The sequence below is a fragment of the Erithacus rubecula genome (genome assembly GCF_903797595.1).
Source record: "Erithacus rubecula genome assembly, chromosome: 5".
In the NCBI taxonomy this organism is placed as follows: Eukaryota; Metazoa; Chordata; class Aves; order Passeriformes; family Muscicapidae; genus Erithacus; species Erithacus rubecula.
Window position 1 is genome coordinate 24,083,070 of NC_136687.1, and position 26,146 is coordinate 24,109,215.

The 26,146-nt window shown below is 42.3% G+C and overlaps 3 protein-coding genes across 12 annotated transcripts in view; 2 read left to right on the plus strand and 1 right to left on the minus strand.

Moving 5' to 3' along the window:
• The first annotated feature begins 3,393 nt into the window (after nt 1–3,393).
• SLC10A4 (solute carrier family 10 member 4) lies at nt 3,394–6,126 on the plus strand. Its single transcript, XM_079307321.1, has 3 exons — nt 3,394–3,909; nt 4,296–4,506; nt 5,151–6,126. Exons 1-3 carry the CDS (start codon nt 3,521–3,523, stop codon nt 5,664–5,666), a joined length of 1,116 nt encoding a protein of 371 aa, XP_079163447.1. The 5' UTR covers nt 3,394–3,520; the 3' UTR covers nt 5,667–6,126.
• Nucleotides 6,127–6,335: 209 nt separating this feature from the next.
• ZAR1 (zygote arrest 1) lies at nt 6,336–11,474 on the plus strand. Of its 2 annotated transcripts, XR_013774234.1 has the most exons (5): nt 6,345–7,226; nt 7,310–7,402; nt 7,472–7,546; nt 7,620–8,666; nt 8,715–8,779. XR_013774234.1 is itself a non-coding variant. In XM_079305577.1 (4 exons), exons 1-4 carry the CDS (start codon nt 6,351–6,353, stop codon nt 7,761–7,763), a joined length of 1,188 nt encoding a protein of 395 aa, XP_079161703.1. In that variant the 5' UTR covers nt 6,336–6,350; the 3' UTR covers nt 7,764–11,474. The 2 variants fall into 2 exon arrangements, 1 of the variants encoding a protein (XP_079161703.1); XM_079305577.1 differs by having other exon boundaries at nt 6,336–7,226; nt 7,620–11,474.
• FRYL (FRY like transcription coactivator) overlaps nt 10,970–26,146 on the minus strand; it is a 158,657-nt gene continuing 143,480 nt past the window's right edge. For 8 of the 9 annotated variants that reach the window (XM_079305556.1, XM_079305555.1, XM_079305557.1 and 5 more), the window contains 7 exons: nt 25,608–25,757; nt 23,367–23,465; nt 18,752–18,820; nt 15,482–15,499; nt 14,440–14,550; nt 13,194–13,390; nt 10,970–13,071 (listed from right to left, as the gene is read on the minus strand). In XM_079305556.1, coding sequence (XP_079161682.1) covers nt 12,813–13,071; nt 13,194–13,390; nt 14,440–14,550; nt 15,482–15,499; nt 18,752–18,820; nt 23,367–23,465; nt 25,608–25,757 — 903 coding nt within the window. In that variant the 3' untranslated portion in view covers nt 10,970–12,812. The remainder of the gene's footprint in view (nt 13,072–13,193; nt 13,391–14,439; nt 14,551–15,481; nt 15,500–18,751; nt 18,821–23,366; nt 23,466–25,607; nt 25,758–26,146) is intronic. The other variant, XM_079305551.1, reaches the window with a different exon arrangement.

A 26,146-nucleotide genomic window follows, 5' to 3' on the forward strand; every position in this document is an offset into this window, starting at 1 on the left:
GTAAATGATTATCGCCCTATGAAGTCTTTAATTTAATTTATTTTCTATCCATAGCCTAGGTGCATAGCAAGTAAGATAGAAATGAAGGGATTGTATATCCCCTGGAAATCAGAAACCACTCCTGCTAGGTCTCACCTGAACATCACTTTCACAGCAGTATTTTGTCCCAGCGTCTTTAGTAGCACCACTGCCGTAAGGTGCTGACTGAAAGCTTCCCATCCTCCAGGACTATCCTTCAGAGGCCTCTCTTCCCCTGCAAACACCCGGCACAGCTCCACAAATCAGCTGGCAGGGACGTGCAGAGAGGCAGAGCGTGACTTACAGGAGGGTGACGCCACTTCCCACAGAGCCAGGCACAGCAAGAGCCAAGGAGGAGGAGAGGGCAGCTGCAATGGATATTGAGTGAAATGGGAAGAGTGGGAAAAGAGGGGGAGACCACCCCTTGCTTTCTTATCCAGCCCCATTGGCTGCTTTTATGGAATGCTCTTAACTATGGCATGCACACACCTAAGTGCAATGTTTGGGACTCAGGGTTTCCAGTTCAAAACTCTGGTTTATCCTTGACTCATTTGGGATGTGCAAACCAACCTTTCTTGCTTGAGGCTCTAGAACCTGCAGAGTGACAGGCATGCACCAAATCTCCTCTTGCTGCCCCAAATTCAGCTCAGTGAACAACACTCACAGCAATTTCTCTTGGGGGTCACCAAGAGGAAGCATAGACACAATGACTGGGGAGCCACAAAAATCCTGTTATAAAGGAGCAAACAGAATTCCTTGGCTTTGAGAGACTTCTGCCTCTCCAGATTGCTTATAGCACAAGTGTTCTGTGAAAATCAACCCTCTTCTAAGATTATTGTAAAGCAACATTTTTAATAAAAGTTACAAACTACAACAAATTCATATTTCAGAAGTCCTTTCCCTCCCTCTTCTTTGTTCTTGCTAACTCTCATCCTCTCACCCATTTTTCAACAGAAGGACTAACTAAGGAATAATTGAGAATGATGTATGATCAGGTTTACTTGCCAAGTCTTTTTATACTCAAATATTCAGTTTGTGGCTTCCAGTAATAGCAGGGTAGGCAATATCCTTTCTCCTGCCCTCCACAAAAAAAAAGCAGAAGGGAATTACCCATGGATTTAGAGACATGGAGGTGTTCATCTGCCTCACAGCCAGATGCTGCAAAACTGCTCAGCATCACTCCAGACTCCAGACTGTGCTTTCATGATGATGTATCAGGAAAGCCTGCAGCAAGTTAGAGACAAGAACCATGCTCAGCAGCAGGTACAATGTTTTATCATTCTACATGCTGCATGTGAAAATACGCCAGGTGCCCACCTGGAGTGGAGGTACTTAGAGGATGGACAATTAGCAAAACACATTGGCTGGGTTCAGACTTGGCTTTCCCTGGAGGCAGCTTCACTGCTTGTGTTTAAACCATGAGTTTAATTTTAGTTGATTAATTATAACAAATACCTCAAGAGGTCTTGATTTGCTACGATGCATTCATGACATTTTCCCACTATAGTTCAGTGTCCCTTGAAACTGAAGTTTATGCTGAGTGGGCTCTGAAAGCCTGCATCTTGTTCCAGGGATACTGGACTCCTCCTGTAACTGCCTGCACCATGGGTGCCACACATTATGATATAATAATATCTTCCTGTGACCAGCCCTGATGCAGTGGGGAGTCTGCAGAGTGACAGTCAAAGATAAAGCAGGAAGCCCTTCCACCTGCTCAATAAGCCTTGTGCTTGCATCCATCCTGGTCTGCCCACAGTGATCCCTGCTCAGCCACACCACAGAGAACCACCTGGGCATTTCTTACAAACCAGGGAGGGTATGGTAAGCAAATGGCCTGCATGTTGGGAAGCAAAGCACTGGCTACATGACAGGTAGAATAAGATGTAACAGTGGTAAGACTTTATGAAGCACAGTAAATACACTGCAAGCACTTTCCTGCACATGCAAACCAGAAAATTAAACCCAGAGAATGCTGTTGGCACCAAAAGTCTACCAGATCTTGAGCTCCCCTCCTCTAGAGCCTAAAAATATGAATGAACTAAAGCAATCCGGATCCTATTTGATTGTTCAGCTTCGATGACTCATCTTCCCTGAGCTCTCCTTAGGCTAATGACAAGGAAACAAACACAGGCAGAACGGTATAAAACTTGGCATCATTTTGGCAAAGTTGCATTCCCAGGATTTTGTCACCAGGTACTACCTGCACTTCTTGTGTCACCCCTGCCCCAAGAAAGAACCAAAGGTTTAAAAAGCAAACCATCTGCTTTTCTTTCAAACCACCAATAATTTCTACTCAAGACCTGGGACAGCCTAAAATTTTACCCAAACTTGCTGTTTGATGGAGCTTAAGGCAAGCAGCCAGCCAGGGCAGCACCCATAGGCTCTCTCCTTAAATCCAATGTGTGTCCCTTCAGCTGTGACCCGAAATGCTCCATGCAGAAACAGAGCCACACACCAAATGCAGAAGCCAAGGGGCACTGTAGTGGTGGCTGCCACCCCTCTAAACTCTGAGGGTGAACGAGGGAATGAGTTACATTCCTAAGACAAGGCCAATAGGAGTGCCAAGAGTGAGAGTCATTGACATATCTCCTGCCCTTGGAAGCTGCCCTCCTCTCCCAAGAACTCCTGCCCTTGTGAGTCTAGTTGGGCATTCTATACAGCACTTTGCTTCTAAAGGAACAGGGTGGCACACAATAATTAAATGAAATGTAAATGTTGTAAGCACAATTTTATGACTGAAAAAAGTTTAATCGCCCTTGGATGTGATTTTTGGGTGACAGACTAAATGTCTTACCCTGGATTGAATATTTGTGTTCTTGTAAGTTTGCTTGTTTCTTTCACGTGTACTGACTACCTTTCAAAAGGTACTACTCTCCTGACAAGTTTCTGAGTCCCCACCAGAAAAAAAGCAGAAAGCAGCAGCAGCAAGTCCTGCTCGACCTCTTAAAAGGGCTTTCTATCCTTCCTCACACATTCCAAAACCTTCACATCAATAGCAACTTGCCAGGAGGGGGGAACGAGCTTGGTAATCATTCAGCAGAGGGGTCTAGCGCTGCCCACCCGCATCGCGCCGCTAATTGACCTTTTTGCAATGCCGAGGCCAAAGAAAATCCTGTGATAGATACCTCAGTTCCAAGCTGGACAGGTCGGGCCCTGCCGGCTCCAGGAGCGGCTGCCGGGGTGGCACCGGAGGGGGACGCGGCCGCGGTCCCGCAGTCCCTGCGCTTCCCTCCGCCGGGGCCGGGCGGCGCTGGCGCTGCCGCCGTCGAGGCGAGACACCGCCCACGGCGGGGGTGGCCCCGCGTGGGGCCGGGGACGCGCCCGCAGCAGACAGAAGCCGGGGACCGCGTCAGCAGCGCCGGAGATCCGAGCGGGGCCGGGAGGGATGCGCGCTCCGCCGCCCGCCGGGACGAGCCCTGCCCGCGCCCCCCACTGACGGCGCCGCCGCCCGCGCTCTCTCCGGGCTGGGCGGGAGCCGGCGGCTCCCGGGGCCGCGCAGCCCATGGCCAGCTCCGCGCAGACCCCGGCGGCGGCGGGGGGCGCCGGCCCCGACGGCGGGGCGCTGGCACAGGGGGGCGGCGAGACCTTCGGGGACCGCTCCCTCAGCCAGGGCCTGAGCGTGCTGGTGGGGCTGGGGCTCTGCGCGACCATGCTGGGGCTGGGCTGCGCCGTGGAGTTGGGGCAGCTGGGGCAGCAGCTCCGGCGGCCCGTAGGGCTGCTGCTGGCGCTGCTGGGACAATTCGTGGCCATGCCACTGGTGGCCTTCCTCCTCGCCCTCATCTTCGCCCTGGACGAGGTGGCGGCCGTGGCTGTACTGCTGTGCGGCTGCTGCCCCGGCGGCAACCTCTCCAACCTGATGTCGGTGCTCGTCGACGGGGATATGAATCTGAGGTAGGTGCCCCGCTGCCCCTCGCTCTCAGCCGGCCGGGGTATGCCGCGGCCCCGGGACGCGGGGAGGGTTTGCTGGGCACCTGCCGCAGGCGGAGCCGGGACGGGCGGGCACGGCGCGCTAGGAATCGCCAGCGCTGCTCTCCTGCCTCTCCCGTGGAGGATCTTACATGAGCCCCGACACGCCTCCTGCCTCCTTCTCCGCGCTTTGGCCGGAGCAGGGAAAAGGGTGGAGGATGGAGAGCGAAGAAAGGAGAGCGAGCCGGCTCTTGCCGTGAGAAATGCCCGGCCGGCTGCAGAACCCACTTCTAGCGGGGCTTGGGGCTCTCAGGGACTGTCCCCGGCCGGGCGCGTTGTGATGGAGCATTTCTTTGATTTCCCCGGCACAGCATTATCATGACGGCCTCCTCCACGCTGCTGGCCCTCTTCCTGATGCCCCTCTGCCTCTGGATCTACAGCCGCCACTGGATCAACACGGCCGTGGTGCAGCTGCTGCCCCTGGGGGCGGTGAGCCTGACGCTGGGCAGCACCCTGCTGCCCATCGGCCTGGGGGTGCTGATCCGCTACCGGCACCCCCGCGCCGCCGACCTGCTGGTCAAGGTAGGCACGGCCCCGGACGGGAGCAGGGGGATGCCCGGGGCGGCACCGGGGACGGACGGCGACGGCACTAAGCTTTCTGGTCCCTCCGAACCGGTGTCAGTCTCACACAGATATATTCAACTACTTAGGTGGAATACAAAGACTTACAGTCTTGAAATAAAACGGTGGGACAGAGAAAGCGAGGGAAAGGGTGGGTAACCCCCTGTCGCAGCACGCTGGAAGGAGGGCAGCGTGGTGCTGCACCCCAACAGGCATCCTGGACACTGTAGTGTTCTGTGACATCCTGCTTTCTCCCCACTCTTGCGGCACCCTGGTCAGGCAAAACCAACCTGCAGGCACGGCCACACTTCCTTAAAACATGCAATTAAATTGGCTTAATTGAGAAAGAAAAAGTGAGGCACTAGTCCTGACTCTTGTTTCCCAGCAAGTCATCCCAAAACAAAATGATGGAGGATGACCTCAGCCCATTCCATTCCTGGGATATGAACAAACACCACCAAAATCCCAGGCCAGAAGCAAACCTGGGCAGGGCACTGAAACCATGTTTTGCCGTTTAGACACTTTAGAATGCTTCTACCTGCTATGCTTATCCTTTCAAAATATTATCCCTCACGTTGTGTGTCAATGTCTGTATCTGTTGCCAGATCTCCCTGTGGTCTCTCTTGGTGACTCTGGTGGTCCTGTTCATCCTGACTGGGACCATGCTGGGCCCAGATCTGTTGGCACAGATTCCTGCCTCTGTCTACGCCATTGCAGTGCTGATGCCTCTGGCAGGGTACGCCTTGGGATACGGCTTGGCCACGGTCTTTAAAATGCCCCCACACTGCAGGAGAACAGTATCTTTGGAAACAGGGTGCCAAAACGTCCAGCTCTGCACCGCCATTCTAAAACTCACCTTCTCCCCGGAGATCATCGGGAGCATGTACATGTTTCCCCTCCTTTATGCGCTTTTTCAGTCAGCAGAAGCAGGACTGTTTGTGCTGGCATACAAGATGTACGGAAGAGACAGCTACAAGCAAGATACACTTGGTGAAGAGGAAGACACAGATATTTCCTACAAGAAACTGAAGGAAGAGGAGGTAGCTGATACTTCATATGGCACAGTGACCGCAGAGGAGCACAACTCCATTCAGATGGAGCCGACTCAGACGGCGCTTTAGGCAGGACAAAGAGGTAACTCCCCTAGAGATGAATGTGTGTTGTGCTTGCAAACAGGCTGGGGCTGTGCTCGCTGCTGTGCAAGCGGAGCTGCCCAGCCTCTGTCGTTTCTCCAGCTGCTCCCATTGTAAAAGGTGATATGTGTTTATTACCATGACAGTTCTACTTCCTCAAAAGTAAACATGAAAAAAAAAAAAAAAAAAAGAAGGAAAAAAAAAAAACGAGAAAGTACCACTGTGACACAAACCAGTAACTGTAAAACTTCATGCAAGGAGGCTGCTGCCTGGCTGAGTGCAGCAGGAATGGGCAAAAGGAAGAAACAATGTTCTACAGAGTCAACACCAACTCAGTGTCAGTTCAGATGATAGGAAATAAACACGTCGCGTGTATATCTCTGTGCCTCCCACCTGCTGTAAAAGCATTGTTCTCATTGTTCTCACCACAAATACATGGCGAAGCCGAAACAAATTCGTGTTCTCCGCTGTTTACTCCCTTGGAGGCAATTAAGAGCCGCGCTGCCCGGTTCAGCTGGGGAGCTGTGAGGGGGTGGGGGATGGCCCAAGGCCCGCACCAGGTGGGGATGGGAGGGGGCCGCAAGGCCGGCGCCCGTCGGGGGCGAGGGAAGCCCGGCCCCGCCCCGGGGGTATTTAAGGCCACCGCCCAGGGGTCGCCCCGGGTCCGGTGCAATGGCCGAGGAAGCGATGGCGAGTTACCTCTACACCGCTTACCACCCCTACTCCTACCGCTACCCGCCGCCCAAGGGCAAAGGAGGGGCGGCGGGCAGCTGGCGGCCGCGGGGCAGCAGCAGCAGCTACTTCTCGGGCTACGGGGAGGCGGCCGCCGAGTACTTCGACAACTACCAGCGGGCGCAGCTGAAGGCCATCCTCTCCCAGGTCAACCCCAACCTGACGCCGCGGCTCCGCAAGGCCAACACCAAGGAGGTGGGCGTGCAGGTGAACCCGCGGCAGGACGCCTCGGTGCAGTGCTCGCTCGGGCCCCGCACGCTGCTGCGCCGCCGCCCCGGCCCCGCCGCGTCCCGGGAGCGGGAACAGGAGCTGGGCAGCCCCGCCACCACCAGCACCCGCGCCGTGCGCTTCCCCCGCACCATCGCCGTCTACTCGCCCGTGGCGTCCCGCAGACTCACCGCCTTCCTGGAGGAGCCGAGCCTGGAGCCGGAGCGGCGGCCGCAGAAGCAGGACAAGGCGGCGGCCGTCGAGGAGGAGCCGGCCGCGCTGCGGGAGCAGCGGGCGGCGGAGGCGGCTGCCGTGCGGGCGAGCTGGGAGAAGCCCCCCGAGGGTGGCGCCGAGCCGCTGGAGCAGCGCCCGGCCGAGCCACTCGCGCCGCGCTCGGCCGCACCCCCGGAGCCGGCGGCGGAGGCAAAGCAGGAGGAGCCGCCAGAGCCGGCCGAGCCGCCAGCCGAGGCAAAGCCAGCCGAGCTGCCGGCCCAGCCGCCGGAGCCGGCCGAGGCAAAGCCGGCAGAGCCTCAAGCCCAGCCGGCAGAGCCGCCAGCCTCACCCCAGAAGCCGCAGTCGTCGGCAGGCAAGACCCGCCTGCGCTTCCAGGTGAGTGTCGGCCCGGGGGAGCAGAGCGCGGCAGGGCTGGCCCGGGAGGGGCCCGCACCGTCGAATAACCTTGTCCCCGGCAGTTTCTGGAGCAGAAGTACGGCTACTACCACTGCAAGGCCTGCAACATCCGCTGGGAGAGCGCCTACGTCTGGTGCGTCCAGGGCACCAACAAGGTAAGGGCCGGCTCGGGTGGCCCCGGCTCGAGCTCCTCGCCGCCCTGCTGAGCCCGGCCTTCCCCGCAGGTCTATTTCCGTCAGTACTGCCGGACCTGCCAGAAGTCCTACAACCCGTACCGCGTGGAGGACATCACCTGCCAGGTAAGGCACCCTCGCCTTGCCCTGAGCCCGGCCTCTCCCGGGCCCGGCCGCCCACCGCCGCCTTCTCCCTCAGAGCTGCAAGCAGACGCGGTGCACCTGCCCCGTGAAGATGCGGCACGTGGATCCCAAGAGGCCCCACCGCCAGGACCTCTGTGGGAGATGCAAAGGGAAACGCCTCTCCTGCGACAGCACGTTCAGTTTCAAATACATCATCTGAATGGGATGGGGATTTTTGTTTTTGTTTAGGGCTCTTCAAGAAAACTGCAAATAGAGCAGGGGTTTTTTGTGTTTGGTTTTTTTTTTTTTTTTTTTTGGTTGTTGTTGATGGTATTGTTGAAGGTACTTGGTGAGATGTAGCTAGGAAAGCATGAAAATAAAAATATTGCAAAGCACGCTCAAATGATCAGGTGGGTTTTTGCCCGACTCAGAGGGTGCATATAGTAAATTGCATAGGCAACAAGTGTAAAGGTGTATTGTAAATCGGTGATGGTCTTGGAAACAACTGATTCAGGACTTTGTAGACTCTCGGCTGGAAAGGGTTTCTCTTGCTGCTCTTGCACTAATCAAATGCTTGAAGTTAACATTAAATTGACATCTGCAGTAGGTAGTAGACCACCCTTCAATACCAGTAGTATTCAGTTATTTTGCACACTTCTGTTCAATGTACAAAGTATCCTGCACCTGTTTTTCATAACTAGAAAATGATTGAGAAATGCTGTGTAAGTACTTAATCACTTCCACTGGTGTGGCTGGTCTGCATTTAGCTAAGTTGGTGTTCTTGTCTTTATAGGCAAAACAAAAAGGAAGCTTTCCAGGGACAGTCCTCAAAAAATGCTGAGGGATGGAGTCACTGATGTTATGGTGATGGTCTCTTAAATGTGTTGCTCATCTTAGTTGCACAAGGTTATGGAGAGAAGGGACACTTCAGAGAAGCAAGGTACAATAATACTACATCTGCTTGGCTTCCTTTTCAACCTGCAGGTGAAGTGCAAGAGCTATGCACTTAGTGGATTATACTTTAAGAGTTTGATCTAATTACAGTTTAGATGCCTGCCATCAGAAGGATTGAACTCCCACTCTCCCCTGGGGTTGGGTTTGCAGCTAGGAATTGTAATGTTTGGTAGTAATAGCAAAACCAGCACTGGTTACTTGCAGATAGTGCTCTCAGTGGTGGTACCCTCTATGGGAACACCGTGCTTCAGCCAAGGGTTACACACTGACACTGTGACAAACAGCATCATCATCTGAGAAGATTCTCAAGTTAGTAAAACCTACACCACTGCCCCAGTCTGCCTTTTAGCTGTGGAGCTGGGTAAACACAAATGAAAACTTACTTTTCTGAGAATGCTACTGACACTGTTAATGTTTAAATTAAGCATGGTCACCAAGCCTTTTGCAGAACTCTTGAGGTAGCTTCTCTTTGAAAAGAGTGATTTTTATATTCAAACCCAACTACACATGTACCCAGCTTACCTGAGAGACCAGTTTGTTAAAGGCTAAAGGGAGAACCAGTCTGAGCCCATGCTGTAGAACAGCTTCAGTGCCAGGTGGTCTTGTATCTCTAACTGGAAGCCAATGTGTGGCAGGGTAGGCAAACAATATCCTCTGTATCAACATGTCTTGTTTGAGGGGCAGTGTTAATACTATATGCTTAACTTATCTTGCTGTAAATTCCTGCCTTATTTCAATATGCCCCTTGAACTTGCTGCAGTAGGCTTAATGCCTCAGTGTCAATTTTTTGCCAAGTAATTTTATTTATTCTTGCTGTATTCATTATTATAGCAGTGTGAGGCATTCTGGGAACAAGTAGACCTACTTCCCCCAGAGCAGAGCACAGTTCTATTTTATGCTTCTACCTGAAGTGTTTTTCCACTTGTCACAGTAAAAGGAAATATCCCTTGCTTTACCAGCTCACAGACTTTCACAGCAAATTCCATCCTAGCCCTATTCAATTTCCTCACAGCTGGGTAGTGTTCTGTTGTTGATGCATGTGCCTTGTACTCACCTGAAGTTACTGAAGTGATGAGCAGTGGCAAGCCTCCAGCTTGAGGAATGCACCTGGGGCCCTCTCTGCAGCCACCTGGCCCCACTGCCTCAGTTTACAGTTGCAGCTGTGATCTGGGATGTTTGCTTCTGAGCATATTCCCCTCCAAGGATGTTCCTCAATGTTTTCCTGTTTGCCTTCCCCATTCTAGTAGCTGTAGACTGTTCCTGATATATGCATTGAGAAACTGACTGTAATGGGTCTGTGCACCTTGGTCATGAGTCAGAGAACTGAAGCTCTGTGCCATGCCAGTATGAAATCATGGCAATATGAGCAGCTGAATGCTTCCTATTTATACAGGCATCCTCACTAAACATTGCTTCGAGGATTACTTGCTGTGAATATGGTGACTCTTGTGTGATTATCAGTACTAGCCCAAAGTGAAATCTAGTACAATTAAATGCTGTTGTCCCCACTAACTACAGTCAAAGCAGCAGTTGGTTCTGCATGGTAAGATGTAGAACAGGCTTAGCTGATGTGAACTGGGTGCTGTGCTTCACCAGCAGCTGAAGGCTCCATGTGGCAGTAGCAGCAAGGAGGTCACCCCTGCTTTCATTAGCTATTGCAAAGCTCTGTGGCTTGGAGGAGAACAATGCAGTGGGCAGCCATATTAAACAAGCTTTCCTTAATCCTGCAGAATTCTTTAGTTCCCGAGTGTCATCCCTCTTACATAAATATGTTCAGTGCTTTTACTGCTTGATGCCCAAGTACAACTCTGTACTTTCTAGTACTTTTTCAGCTTTACTGCCACATCATGTCCATGACAGTACACACTGATTGTGGGCACTTCTTCCTAGACTCAGCAGGAAGAAGGAATGCTACTCCTGACCTATTGTAATTATGCAAAGTGGAAGGGAACAGCCTTCATGGTGCCAGTTCTTCAAAGCTATCCTGAACTTGCTCTGTACAGCTTTTTCATAATGAGATTCTTTTGCACATGCTAGCTCAGCTTTACAGGAGATGTCTGATGTTTTGCTTGTTTCTAGATGGCTTTACCACAGCTTTGGGTTTGGCACAGACCTGGTACCAGATAATGGAGGGTGGCAGCTCGAGCAGTAGTTGAGTAATTTTTGAAAAGCTTAATGAAATTATAGCAATATCAAAAGACAGTCAGCTAACATGATTCTGCTCCATAGGGCAAGTTCCACTAGTCATTGTAAATGGAGGAAGATGTGTAACATAAGAAATTACATATAGCAATGCAGGCTGGAGTCTCATGAGAAATCCATGAACAGCTTCAGAAGATGCCCAGAAAAATGCTGCTGTAAAGACAGAACCTAAAAGGAAAAAAATTACTTTAGGGCACCCAGACCTCTGGTGTCAGTGTTTAGTCTGTTTAGCTAAAGTATTTAAACTCTAGCTTGCAAAAATACACAAAATGAGAGATACAATGTTTTTTATTTTTACAAAAAAAGCTGGTAAAAGATGATGTAAATAAAAGTGTAATGCGCCCCTAAATAAAACCACCTAGCCCCTGTAAATACTAGTTAAATAATTAAGAACACCATCTACAGTACCACAAAACCATCAAAATAATTCAGTTTTATCAGGGACAGGGGAAAAAAAATACAGTGAATATGAATGTGCCTTGACCAGTTACAGAACTTGTTAGAATAACATAACTACTGTCAGCAGTCCAACAGCGTGCACAGTGCCTTCAATTAATGCATTTCAGCATAATTACATTTCTAGTGGGGCCTAATTCCCCCAAAAAGGCAGAGCTAAGAATTTCAATTCTACATTCTAAACTCTGGAATTAGAGCCCATTAAAAAAAAAATCACAGTGGGTAAGAGATGTATATAAAAATACTGGGTGTTCCTTTCAAATAACAGGAATTGTGGGACTACATTCTTTTTTTTTTTTTTTTTCTTTTTTTTTTTTTTTTCTCTACAAAATGCTGTTGGTTTCAACAGAATCCAGTTTGTTTTATGCTACAGACTTTGACACTGAACTATGAGTATATTGCCTGTTTGCATGTTTTGGTAGTCAGGGTTGTTGGGTTTTTTTTGTCTTTTTTTTTTTTTTTTTTCTATAGTCCCAATTCCTTAGGCTTCAGTTGAGTCATGAAGATGCATATACATGCATTCGAACTCTTCAAACCCTGCAGGCTACTCAGACTGCAAGTACTGCAAGTGACTACCAAGAGGGAATGCCCCCTTCTCCTCATAGCTTTATACACCTACTGTTTTAACAGTGCATTGCACAAATTTACACGAAAAATACTGGTTTTGCACTATACAGTTTCTAGAATATATACAGAATAAAATAAGTTAACTTCTAATGAGAATTGCTGATGGGCAGCATATATCTTTAATATACATTTTAAAGTCTCTGCAGGCAGCTACTTTTTGGTTAGTTATCAATATTTGAAACATAAGCACTGGTCAGAGAACTGAGCAGCATTCCAATAAAGTTAACAGATATATTATTTCTTTTAGAAACACTGGGAAATCCCAGTTTAAAATATTATTAAATGTCCTAACATTTACACACTATGAGGATTAGATCTAATAAAATAAAATTTCTTCAAAAATAATCTTGCAGCTCTTTTAAGCATGCTCTGAGACCTTATTTAACAATCATCCATACCTTCAAAAAACAACTGTCACATAGCCATACATTCTACCTCACACACATTATTTCCTTATTACAGTCAACAAAAGCAAATAAAAGTGAGAAGTCAATGGTTTTTGCAGTAATATGTCATTCTGCTCATGTTTGACTGCACATTCTTCATGGTGTTGCAAAGTGTCTCATTAGGTGTTAGTTGATGGTTTTATCTACTACTGCTGGAAAGCCAGGAAGTCTTGCAGGTCTTCAGCCAAAATAAACCAGCCTTGATTTTAGCCTCATCCCACCTGCAATATTGATCCAACGTGTAGAGGCTGTTGTTGCAAACATCACTTATAGTTCTGTTACAACAGAAAATAATGCATATCTATGCATGTTTAAGCCCTTTTCCTTTCATGTTTTTATACATAAATTTAATAAAAAAATACTACTGCCACACAGGCTGCTGTGTAGAAAGAGCAGTCAAGTAGGATGTTCACTCCAATTTTCAGGATTTTACTTCTGATGAAACAGTTTCTTGCTGTGATAAAAGTGTGTTGGTTGCCAGGTTTGCTGGAGGTTTGTTGGTTTTTTTTTTGATCTTTTGTGAAAGGTGCACAGTAATAGCCTGAAGTGTCTTCATCATTAGTTCTTTTCTAAGTGACAGCTCTTCAGAATCCAGTGGTGACAAGATTTATTCCTGTTTTGATCTTCCCTAGAAGCTGACAGGATTGCACCATGCGGAGAGACTCTCGGATTTCTAGATTAAGTTCCATCAGCTTTGAGCTGGCCTCAGACATATCTTGGTTGGAGCCTACTACTGCAAAGCTGCCAGTCTGGCCAAGTGTCTGATGACGGAAATAGATGTGCAGCAATGTTTGAATGGGGTCATCTTCACAACTGCCAAAGATGTCGTGGGGCCAAATAGACCTGTAAACACACAGTTTGGATGTAAGCATTAAAAAAACCCTAGATGTTCAAATGTTCTCTAACCAGACATTTGAACAGAAGACAAGAAAATGCAATGGAAAATAACATGCAATTTGGCTTACCTGAAAACCTTGACCTGTGCCACAGCTGACACAAACTCCTTGTTTCTCAGGGATTCAATGAGAGAGTGAATAGCTGTTTCTGTGCTAGCTTGGGAAGCCTCTGCAATTTCAATTTCTTCGATACCACTGTCAGACACTGCCTCAGCCTCTTTCAGGCAGCTCTCCAAAAGAGCAAGTTCTTCAGACATGTTTATTACCTAAAACAAGTATAAGTTACCTTTTCTAGTTTAAATGTATTTCAAGCCAAAATAATTTGCAGAAGATCAGGTTTTTATTTTTCCTCCTCTGTGCAATAATGAGAAATAGAACACCCAAATATTTTCTGCAGTTAATTCAATGGCCCAAGAATGCATGACAATTATTTGGGCTTTCCCTGATGAAGTTTCCATCTTAGTTCTTTTAAAATTTATTTCAAAAAATACATTTCTTTTTTCCTTATGTTACTTAATAAACTGACAAGAAGAATGAAACATTTCAGAAAGGGATGACAGCAATGGTGTCATTACAAGGACATGTTAAATATGAAGGAAAAAATCTGGAAGACTGGTAACCCAGCACAGTGAGAGTAGTGCACTCAGTGTATATAATAATATATATTGGCTTTAGCTGCAAAGCATGAGTAAAACAGATTCTGCATCTGACCAAGGCAAGAAGTGGCACTGATTTGATGCCAACCTTCCACAGCGTTCTTCAAATACAAACTTATTTTCAGCCTCTACAAAAATCTGGAAATACAAGTGATGAACATATAGGGTTGTTGAGAATGCAGTACTAATTGTGCTTAGGGTGGGGACTAAGGTTGCAGAGTAACTGAATGATGGCTGAAGTGACACAGTTAAATGAAACAGGTGGTAGAAAGCAATGGTGTTTGCTATAGGAAACACCAGGGTGATGGAAAGGCTCAGCTCTGCTGAGAGGAACTGATGTGCCTTGATTGTAGCTTGATTAGAATACACCAGGAGTGCTACTGAAATATTTAAAATCCTCATCACTGGACTCCCTACGTTCCTGTCTTTTTTAAAAGAGCTTTCAAGCTGTACAAAAATCAACACAGATAATTGAACATCTCAGAAAATTCTTGGAAGCTCTACTTAAATATTTTATTAATTGGCTATAAAACAGCTGGAACTCTCCTCCAGTTTTCTAAAAGGATGTCCCACTGATGAAAATGTTATCAAAATGTGTTTTAAATTGTCTGCTTTTAAAATGTCAACAATTACTAGCTGAATGGCATGGTTTTCATTACCTCTGCTTCTTTTTTGATTGTTTTTACTTGACTGATGAGTTTGCAATAGGCTTGGAACAGAAGCAGCAACTGGAAATGCAACTTGTATAGCCTCCGACACAACTCCAGCTCCTACAAATGTAAACAACACTATTATATTCAGGAAATGCAAGCTTCCTACTATCCAGTAAAAGAAACAATAAATCACAACTTCTTCAGTATAGAGTATGCAAAATTAGAAGTATTTAGAAGCTAACATACAGTAAGCTAATGAAAAGCAGGTGAAAGCTGCATTCAGTTCTAGATTTACAAGTAGCTTCTCACATATATTTAAAGTTCACTTTTTAATAAATTACATTTCCAAGAAGAGGGGTGGAATGGGATGTGAAAGTGATTCAAAAGGCATTTTGAAATGTCTCAAACATTTCAAGATTTCATATCTTAAACCCAAGAGTTTCACAGATCACTTCCTTTTATTGTTAATATTTTACTGTTTTAAATTCAAGATCTAATATCCAAAAGAAGCAGTTGTGGTCCATAAGTATAGGATCTTTCATAACCATTAATATTTATATTGTAAGCATAGTATATAACCTGGCCCTTAGCTTACACTGCCTGGCAGAGTAGGAGGAGAATAATTCCATTCCTGGAGGCAAGAATAATGTTTTCTTTATAAAAGGTAGCCCTTACTCTGCTTTAGAAAATAACACGACATACTCTTATGAAATGAAATAGCAGTATTAATTTACACACTGTCTTGGTTCCATTTTTATGCCTCTAAAACACTAGTCAGAAATGCAGACAGTGTTAATACTGCTTCACATACAGACATAAAAGCTAGTGCTAATGTAATAATCTTTATAACATTCTACTGACTAAAGAATCCTATTATCTATAAAGGACCAACAGTCTAATGGGTTAGATGATGCAAAATTGAAGCACACAGCATTTCTGTAATAGTCTAGGACAAGACATCATTATTTCACAAATGGACAAGACAGATGGAGACCAGTTTGGTGACTGGCATGGTTAAGTATTTGATAAATCAAGAACTGTCACTTACTGCTAGAATTTCCATTTGCTAAGCAAGAAGATGAGCAGGTCACAAAAATACAAAGAAAGAAAAAAGAGCAAGAATTAGTGTAGGAAATAATTTTAATTAGGGTAAAAGATGTCCCAGGTAAAATGGAGGAAGAAATACAAGTAACATGCTCCAAATATAACCTAAATGTAAAAAATATTAACAGGCTGAATTTAATGTAAAATTACTTGCTGCTATAACTAAAGATAAAAAGTATTTGTTGTCTCATGAATAACACTCTTACAAACCTGGCTGGTCTTTATACATTGTGTAGTCTGAAAGAGGCACAAATTTAAGGTAATCAAAATCAAAGACACTTAGATCTGATCATCAGTACAAAGCTTCTTACTTGTTCTGAATCACAATAGTTGACGCAAAAATAATTCATTTTAAAATTGGAGATGCAAGGTTAATTTGGATTCTGAATCAGTTTAGAAATTTTTGGCTTTGCTAAACTAGATTCTCATCACCTCCAAGAGATTTCTGTAATGTAATTGCACTTGGTTTTTACAAGCCATTTCAGAAAAAATGTTTGGGGAAGAGGGATAGGGAGAGAAGCAGTCAGAAAATATGTGCCATGCTAGGCATGTTAGGATGTTAACTTTGCTACTCCTGTGCTTTGTACAGCACTGAGAGTATTGATAGCATTTAGGCATGTACAGTAGTCATAGCAAACAGAATCATAGAATAGCCTGAGCTGGAAGGGACCCACAAAGATCACTCAAGTCCAGCTCCTGGCCCTGCACAGGACAGCCCCATTGGAATCACAGCATGTGCTTGAGAGCAAAACATACGAGAATGCAGCAGATGTCTGACTCCCAATAGACAGAAGCAGCTGAGCTTTACAAAGCACATAGCTGTACATGATGTTATGGTATGTCATATACCATGTGCTTCCCAGGTTGTAAACATTGCATGTTTTTGTTACAGTGTATATTTTCATTCTGCACTCTGTGCTATTATATACTCAGCACAATTACTGTATTTCTGATGCACAGAACACTGATGACATAAGATCCTGAACTGCAGAAGTCAACATGACTTAGATAACTCACTTTAATGAAGCACAGAGAATCATATTTTGAGAAATGGCAGGATTGACTATTTAATCATTTTAGTCATTAAGTTCTAGTGTTCTTAAAGCCAAGTCTCATTATTTCTGTAAGCCATAATCAATCCCTTTACCCCAAAACACATGATAGCTACCTTTTAAAAATTCAGGGGAGGTTTTCCTTTAAAAATGGCTTTGTACTGCTTCAGAGTCTTTCACATACGTGCTTACTTGAGAAATAATCTGATTTTTCTACCTGCATGTCCTGTAGAAACAGTCTAGCCAGAGTCCAGATGCATTCTTTCAGGCTTACGTGTACTAATAGCAAGAACTGAATAATTAGATTTACTTGCAAGTCTTCTGGCAATGCACAAGCCAGAACAGAATTAATCTCGCTATTCCTTAGCTGCATGGACCACAGTGCTAAAAATTAGTAAGAAAATCTTATTTGTGTTAGTGAATGAAAAATATCTGTTTTCCTGAGCAAGACAACACTTACACATTTTTAGCATTAACTAGTTGACTGCTTAGACTTAGCAGCCTCACACTCCATTTACAAGGACTTTTGAAGAATTACCAGCATGTTACCCTTGCAGGCTAGGATTAAAAACCAAAATCAAAACAAGTCCCCACAAGTAATAATAAGGTCTCAAACTACTTTTCAGAGGCCATCTTCAAACCCTGCAGAAACAGGGAAGAACAGGCCAAACTGCCTTGCCAGGGAATCTTGGATTCTTTCTGTACAAGTGATTTGAAAGCCTGCATGTCTTCCATTTCTTAGTTTCCCCTACACAATAGGAACAGTAACATTTACATTCATGGTAAGAATGGTTCTGTTCTGACAACTAAATCTTAGAAAAATTTCTTGGTGTATGTAAACAAAATTATAACTATGGACTGAAATACATAAAATGCTATTTTAAATTTAATTCATATACAGCATTTACTGTATTGTCATAGTAAATATCTATTTCTAAAGATATACCAGTCAGTATACAAACATGTATACTTAGTGTAAAATACACTAAAGTATGTGTTCATAGGCAAGATAAAGTCCTTTCAAATAGTAGCAAGTTATTTTGCTGGTTTTGTATTACCAAAGCCTATTCACTTGATTTTTTAAAAAATGTGCAACTTCAATGCAGTATAAAAATTAACATTATATTACCACGTTTAACTACTCTAAAAATTCAGGTTAATTTTGTGATTGAATTAAAAAGCCCCAAACATGTGTACATATATGAAGAACAGCAAAAGAAAACTGTATAAAAGAAGAAATAGTCCAAAGACACAGTAAACATCTTCAGCAGCATAAACATGACCAAGTGGATCAATGAATAGTTCAACTGAATAAAAGAAATAAAATTCATCCTTTCTCAGCTGGGATTTGAGATTTTTGTCAAATTGTCATTGTGAAAAGGTAAGTTCATCTGCTACCTTCAGTTTTTCATACATCTTTCACTGTCCTTACCACAGTACTTCGATTGCAGACTCCTTGTACCTACTAATATTGATGTTTGTATCTGCTTTTTTTTACTGTATCACTATTATGCAGCTATTCTATTAAAAAAACAAACAAACAAAACAGTCCTAGTCCATTTCAGGAAAGGCTATCACTTATTATAGCAATTAGTAATATTAAACATGGATGAGTGCCATGCAAATACATACAAAATATTCAACTAATATTAATGGTTACTTAATCTATAGTTAGATGATATTTTGACAGAAGTGTTTCATGAGCTTTTTGCTATACTGCTACTTTACTCCCTGTTACTTCTCACCCAAATATTGGCTCCAGAAAGCTCTTAGGTAGTTCTATAGCACTAAATATATTAAATTCAATAGAACTTTTTAAGTAGACAATGTACCTGAGCATATAACCAGAATTTTAATCTTTTTTTTTTTTCCTTCTAGAAACAGCAGCTGAAAAGCAGACTGGCTGGCACACAGATGGTATCTGGCCTGCTTATCTACTCAGTGTTATTAAGTCTAGAATCCAAGACAGATTGCCAGTTTTTATTAAGAAGACCCATTTTTATTGCCACTTCATGAGACTCTGAGCTTTCAAAAGATAGGATGATAACTGAAATGAAAAGGTTTTCATACATTCTTAATCTCTCTACAAATATTGGAATTTTTGTGCAATAAAGTTGATTTTTAATCTCATATCCTGAGACTCACAAATGACATACACCTACCTGGGCATCTGTGTTAGCCCCATGAATACCATCATCAGTACCAAATGTCCTTTTGCAGTCTTCTAGCCACTGCAAAATAAATATAAACAACATTGAACATCTTCTGAAATAGCAAACTGAAAAAACTGCTTAAGACACTTTGTCTTGTACGTTCTCAGATAACGTAAGAAACTGTGGTATGAAATAAATAGCTTACCAATGTTGTTTGCAGTGATGATATGCACTCTGATATATCACTTTGTAGCTTTTATTTCCTGTAGCATTCATTACCCAAGATGGAGATAGTACACTTCAGCATAAATACTAACCCATGACTGAATTTATACTGTCACAGGCAAATGTATGAGGGTGGAAGCAGAAACATCCCTTTCTCTACCTTCTACACAAGGTTTACACCAATGTGATTTATCAGCCTTTAAAAATATAGCACTAATTGACATCAGAGAATAAGCCTTTACATTTATTGGGACTACTTTAGAAACAGAAGGAAATAGAGCTCTCCTGTGTAAGTAGATCTAAGTTCAGGTTTGCAGGATGGAATGAAAAAAACTCAAATTCTCCAGTGGGAGTTTAGCATCACCTCCAGTTCATATAAACCAAGGAGATGAAATATTGTTGCATTACACAATGCAAACCTGCAGGTTCCCCTCAGGGCTACATTTAACTCCAGTTCCTATAGCAGACAACAAGTTTATTAATTTCAGTGGGCAGTCTCTTTTTCTACCTTTAACCAACAAAGCAAATTTCTCAAAAAATAACCTCCATGTGTACTGGCATTCACATGAATATCTGTGTTACTAATAAAACATTTATAGGATCAAATAAGTTCTTTTTGGGCAATACAGCCTGATCACCCCATTGATACAAATTTTTCTGTACAGTGCAAACAACTGCAAGCAAGGGTATTACTGAGATGGGAATGCATCATGTTGAGCTAAAATCCATAATATCATCTGAAATTAAGAATAGGCTCTACACATCCAAGGAAGAATAATTTAGCATACTTCACGTGCTAAATTCTGGTATCTTGAATCTCAGAGGGAATCTTGTGACCTTTTTCTAACCTTTGTCTGATGCAAGAAAAAGAAAAATGTGATTTCCCATCTGCTCAATTTAATAAAGGTTACTTAGTGAATTAACTAGGCCTGTGTGCTCATCAAGAGGAGAAATGGAATTCTCTGAACATTGCAGTGTCAGTTTCAATTAGTGACATGGATACCAACATCCACAGCAAATCTCATTTTTCTCTTTATCAGACAGCCTCTATCAGGGACGACACAATAGGTTTGTACTGCAAAAAACAGCATCAGCAATTGGGAAGCTAGTATGTATTTTCAAAATTCTTCTAAGATCTTTCTAAAAAATTTTAGAACCAGTCTGAATAATGGGTGTGCCTAGAATGCTGTGTGTATAAGCTTGTATTTTCTATTACATGTATCTGATTCAGTATCTTTGTCCCTAATACATACATGAAATTTAAGCAGTTCCCTTGCAAGAAAATAGAACAATAGCTACAAAAAGGCAACAAAATTAATTTGTTAAGAATTTTTACAGAATGTATATTCAGCATGGTAGAAAGGTCTACTTTTTTTTCTTTGGGAATAGTGTGACAGAATAACTTTCTTTATGTGTTTGCTTTGTACCTATTAGTGTTTCCTCCATGTATCTCCTACAAAGTGTTGATGAAAGCATAACACAGGGAAGTTTGGGGTTGGTCTTGGTCATAGCACAGGCTGGTTTGCCAGATTACACCCTAAACAGCCTGTACACTCTAAGTACCTTTCTTGGTGCATAGGTAAAAGCTTCATGCAACTGCAGCCCAAGCCTTTTACTTTCTCAATTTGATTAATGTGAATGCCTGTACACCACACAGCACTGAGAGTGACAAACATCTATTAGGATAAAGTTAAAACAACAGTTTTTCATTAAAGAAATTAAGATACAGATTCTTCCAGTGGTTGATTCTAGAGGACAGACTATCATGCAAATTACATTTATTTAAATATCTGATAATTTTTATTTACTTTATTATTCAATAGCCCAACCACTAAATTTGGTCATTTTTTCTGTGTGTTTCTTAGAAAAAAGCAAGGGTCTCCTTCATTAAGCTGATTAAGCATTTTGCCTTAATACTTTCAGATTTAGTAGGATACATAGCACAGCTATGTGTGTAACAACAGAAATTCAGACTTGACTTGAGGAAGTCTTGTTCAATCATTTCCTATACTTTGTTTAATAGGACAGATTAAGAAACCAACAAAACATGGATCTAAGACATAGCTAAGAAGATTCTTAATTTACATTTAATATAAGACATACCTTAGAAAGAGAGGGCCAACAACTAAAGAAACACTTCTAAAATGTTTTAGGAAAGTAAATTATTGGAGATAGTCACTACTTCTAAATTAATGTGCTCAATAACCACCTAAATGATGCACTATATTGTCTAAATGATGTGCTATCAAGAGTCAGAGATGACTGGTCAAAGCTAAAAGTTTCTTCCTTCTCAGTACTGCTTCTTTTTATTTATAAATGATTAAATAAAAATAAAACCCTGATAAAATGGTCTCAGTTGTTTCAGAACAATCCTTTTAACCCTATGAACCTTGTTCCTGCTCCAGTCACTCACAAATCTGTGGGAGAAGACAGGCTGACTACAGAAACATGTTACTGGACTCCCTTTTTGACAGAAAAAACAACTCTTTCACTATGATATCATGACAGAGGCCATCAAACTGATACTTGTATTTGTTTACCTAGTAAAATAAAATACAAAGAAGTTCTTAATATCCAGCATGGATTTATGTCAGTATGAAATGTGGCAGTGCAAAATTAGATAATAATACCTTTAGTGAATTCGTGGCAATCTGAAAGGGATGTAATTGTAATATGTTATACTTTGACAAATCAACAAAAATATTCCACTGGTTATTGCTGTGATAAACTATGTTAAATGGGGAGTTGATGTAAAATTCCTCCATGTTTGGATAGTCATCCTAATTACACACACAAGTCCCTTTTTACTCTGTCACGAATCTTCCTGTCTGACCATAGGGAAAATCAGTTACACCCTCTGTGCCTCAGGGCTGCTCTCTAAAGGAGGAATGAAATACATTATGCTCTCATAGGAGTGCTGATAGCATTATGCATTGGAGATTGCCAGACATTAAATATTACATTGAGTAAAATAATCTTAGTCATAAGATGAGCACTTTGTTTCTGATTAAGCCTACATGGCAAAATGTAGCTCATTATATTAGATCAAATAAATTGTTATTACCACAGAGCAGGGCAAACATGGCCTGGGTCCTGCCAAGAGTTTATCTACATTCACAGTGCTGTGTGGCATACTTCAGCATTGGTTTCAAGGAAAACACATTTCTTTTGAGATCTTTCCACAAAAAAGTGCATGTCTGGTCTATTCAAAGATGAGCTGTCAGCAATCTTCACAAGGCAAAGGCCATCATTTCCTAATAAACTCAGCATGATCAAGAAACATGGAGCCACTTTGCTGCAAAATATAGCTCTGCCAAGGCATCATGGCTTGAATTCTGGTTCTGTTTTGTGTCACTATACTGCCATTGTCATGGCCTCACAGGTTGCTGAGATGAATAAACTACAGAGTGTTCAATTTTCCTAGGAATAATCATCTCTACAACAAAATCCCCATGTATTCTCTCTCTCTCTCCCCCTCTATTTGCAAAACTGATTGTAGATCCATGTTTTGTTTTGGGTCTTGAAATACAAATCTTACCTGTGTCAGTATTTTACTTTCTGAACTTCATGCACAGGTTCACAAAACCAAATATACAGACCCTTGCTACAGAAATGTTCAACTTCTGAACTGCATTACTTTGGAAAAAGAATGTAACTTTTCCACTAGCATTTACCTTGAAATCTAAACTGCATTATTCTAAACAACACATAAACATCTCCTCAATGAGATCCTGCTGTAAGATGAGCCCTAAATTTACATGTCTCTGTGTGACACAGCTATATAACTCTCATTACTGTCAGTGGAGATTCAGTCACCAAAAAGAAGTCTAAAGAATTATTCAGCTAAACAAGTCAGTATCTGTACTAGGATAAATGCACTGCTTTCTTGATTCCTGTTAATATATTGACCTTATCCTTGAATACTGTAGGTGTTAATCCTTGGAATTCCATAAAGATAGTTACTTGTAAATGTCTTAATCTACGTCTTAATCTAAATGTCTTAAAAATACCTAGTCTAATAAAATAAGCAGAACCTAAATTTAAAAAAAAACATTATTTATTGATATTCTTGTTAGAAATACTTAAATATTTTTAAAAGAGGACTTTTAAATTAGGAATGTGCTTTTCCTCCTGTTAGTAGATTTGTGCACTGTTATATATTAAAAATAAATTTCAGAAACATGTGTAACAAAAATGAATTACACATAAGAAAAAATCCCTCAGGTTCAGATTATACATAGATACTACTACATAGTAGTATGAAAAGGAAACAGGATTTTATTTTGTGTTTTCCCACAGTTTACCTTTAGATGCCTGTGATGAAAGATAAGGATCTGCAACATTTTCTTGATGAGTAGATTCTAATATTTTTGTTCTGAGATGTAAGAGACTCACTCACCTGTTCTGCTGCCTCTCTTTTGACATTATAGGTATCCAAGTGTTCTTGGAGCTCTAGAACACTGAACTTCAATGTTTCTAGCAGGCCACAAGACAGTAGCTGGAAGACAAAAGCAATCAACTCTGTAGTCATGTAACATCTGACTATGATCCATACAGTCTGCTACCTCAATTACATAATACAGAATTGCACTATCATATTTGGAAAAACAAACAAATTAGAATTAGATGGGCACATGCCATTTGTGACATGAACAGCCTGTAGAAGGAAGGAAAGATACTGCTGCTGGATTGTTCCTGTAGCAGCCTAAGGAATATTCACCAAGGGTTACCTGCCTTGCTCAATATACAAATTACACCAACAGAAAAAGCTTCTCAGTCTGTAAGAAACAGGACTCAGTCAAAGCAGGGTCCATTGGATATTTGAAGAATTTTCTACTAGTAATGACTGCCTCCTTTAACATGGTTTCAGAATCTCTTTTTCCCTTAGGGACTGCTACCTCAGCTTTCTTCCACACAATTTCTCCCAGAAGTTTTATTTTCACTTAGGTTTTTAAATACCTCTTCCCCTGAAACTTCCTGTAATAAAAGTATTTTAGCATGATGTTTCCTCCCTCACACTGGTCAACCCTCGCACACATTAAGAGCTCTGTACTTTATCAGTGAGAATTAATCTGGCAAGCAGGTTCATTTCACTTAAATTATTTGGAGAGGAAAGATTTTTTTATACAGTATTTGTCAATATAACAACACTAATGTGTGTATGTGCATGCACACACACAAGTATTTGTGTGCTATATTTATTATTCCTTTTTATATTTGAGTTTATATATATTTGTTGTTGTATTTTAAAATACATGCTGTTTTAGTTAGGCACTAGTGTAACTCTTCTTGTGGCTTCTTATCCCAAATCAATTTATTTTTTGGTAAATCTCTACTGCTTTTAAAGTGGCATAAATAAAACAAAAAAACATCCCAGGTTTAAAATGCACTATCTGTATCATGTTTTTTTAGTCCTCATATTCTTAAGTGAGAGCTTAAGAAAGAGTTGCCCCTTAGTACCAAGGGAATAAAAGCAGGTCAGGAGAAGTGTCTCACACTGGGTATGAAGGCCAAAGATCCACCTGCCTCAGCCCTGCAGCAGTCAGTGTCTAATGGCAGTTGTTTAAAGAAGGGCAAACATGTGGTGCTCCACCTGCCCCAGAGTGCTTTCTTAGCTTCTGTCAACATGTTGTTCTGCATATTAAAGGATCTGCCCAAGGGCTACTTCTTCCATGAATTTCTTTAGTGGCTTTTTGAAAACATGAACATGAACCATAAAAAGTAACAGCAGTTCACAGTTTGATTATGTATCACATGAAGGACCTTGGTTCTGTAAATTTTGTAAGTCACTGTAGGCTTAATTTGATCACCCTTAACATCAGTTAAGACAAAAAATAAAGTAATTAATATCACTTATCCATGATAAGACATCTGTGGACAGATTTGTCTTCTAAAGGGTGAAAAATCATAGCCTACAAACTAATATATTACATGTATATATTTCATGATCCTTGTGATCTTTCTTTTATCTTTTCCAATGCTACTACCTTTGCTCTGAGAGCAGAGGACCAAAACTGCCCCCAAAATTCAGGATGTAGGTATACTGGGAATATGTACATTCACTCAGTGATGTTTCCTGTTTTGTTGTCTCCTTTCTTGACAATTCTAGCACAGGGGTTTTTTTGACTGCTGCTAAATATTGAGCTGACTTCTTGGTTTAGTATCTATTATAACCAGGATTTCAACATGCATGACAACAAATAATTCCAAGTCTTCTCATTGTATATGTGTAGCAAGAATGTTCTTCTCATGCATCACTGAATGTATACATAAAACAATATAATATAAAAAGGCAAAGTTGCTGCTAGATAAGTAGTCTTCCTTTTTCTTACCTGTGCAGAGAACATAGAATAAATATGAACAAGCAGGGAAGGTAAAGAGCAGTAAGGGAATTAAAATGGTTTCTACTATCAGTAAGATTCCTTACTGTTCACTGTTACAGCTGGAGTCTATTTTTTGAGAAAGTGTATTCCTCACTGATGGTTTCCAGTGTTTATCATACACAGTGACCACACTAGATTTTAATTCCCTTCTGATTTCAAAGAGTTTCTTTTTTTCCACATATTAAAACATCATTTTGTATGTTACATGAAACACTTAAGCAGACAGATATTCCAAAGTGCAAGTTTGAGATTCTTACCGTTTCTGCATCCACAAAGACTGTTGGACATTCTGAACACAACATCATCACTTCCAGAGAACTTTTAAACTTTGTTCCAATGCGCTGTAGACTTTCACCAAGAAAGCTGACTGAATCATTTGTTATAGATACAAACTTCCTTTGAATTGTCTAGAAGTCAAATCAGAAAAACATTTATCTTACATTGTGTTTTTATTACTCTTCTGGCTTTTAGGTAAGAACTTCAGAGCAAATTTCCATTCTGACAAGTTTCCATCACATATTTTTTCCTTAAATGACAAACTAATACATAATTTTCTCTGAATAGTTATGTAAAATTAGCTCTGGAAAATGCAATAAATCAATAAAACCAGCCAGTACCTATAAAGACAATTACTCCTTTCATATGTAGGCCTCTAGCTTCAGTATAGGTAGATGACTATTTGCCTTTACACAGTACAGATAGTTCAATTTATTTTCAAGTGTTTGTATTGCAGAAAATCAAGAGTTTTATGAGTCAGTATGCGACCTGCATAGTACAATCTGTGTCCAAAACTACC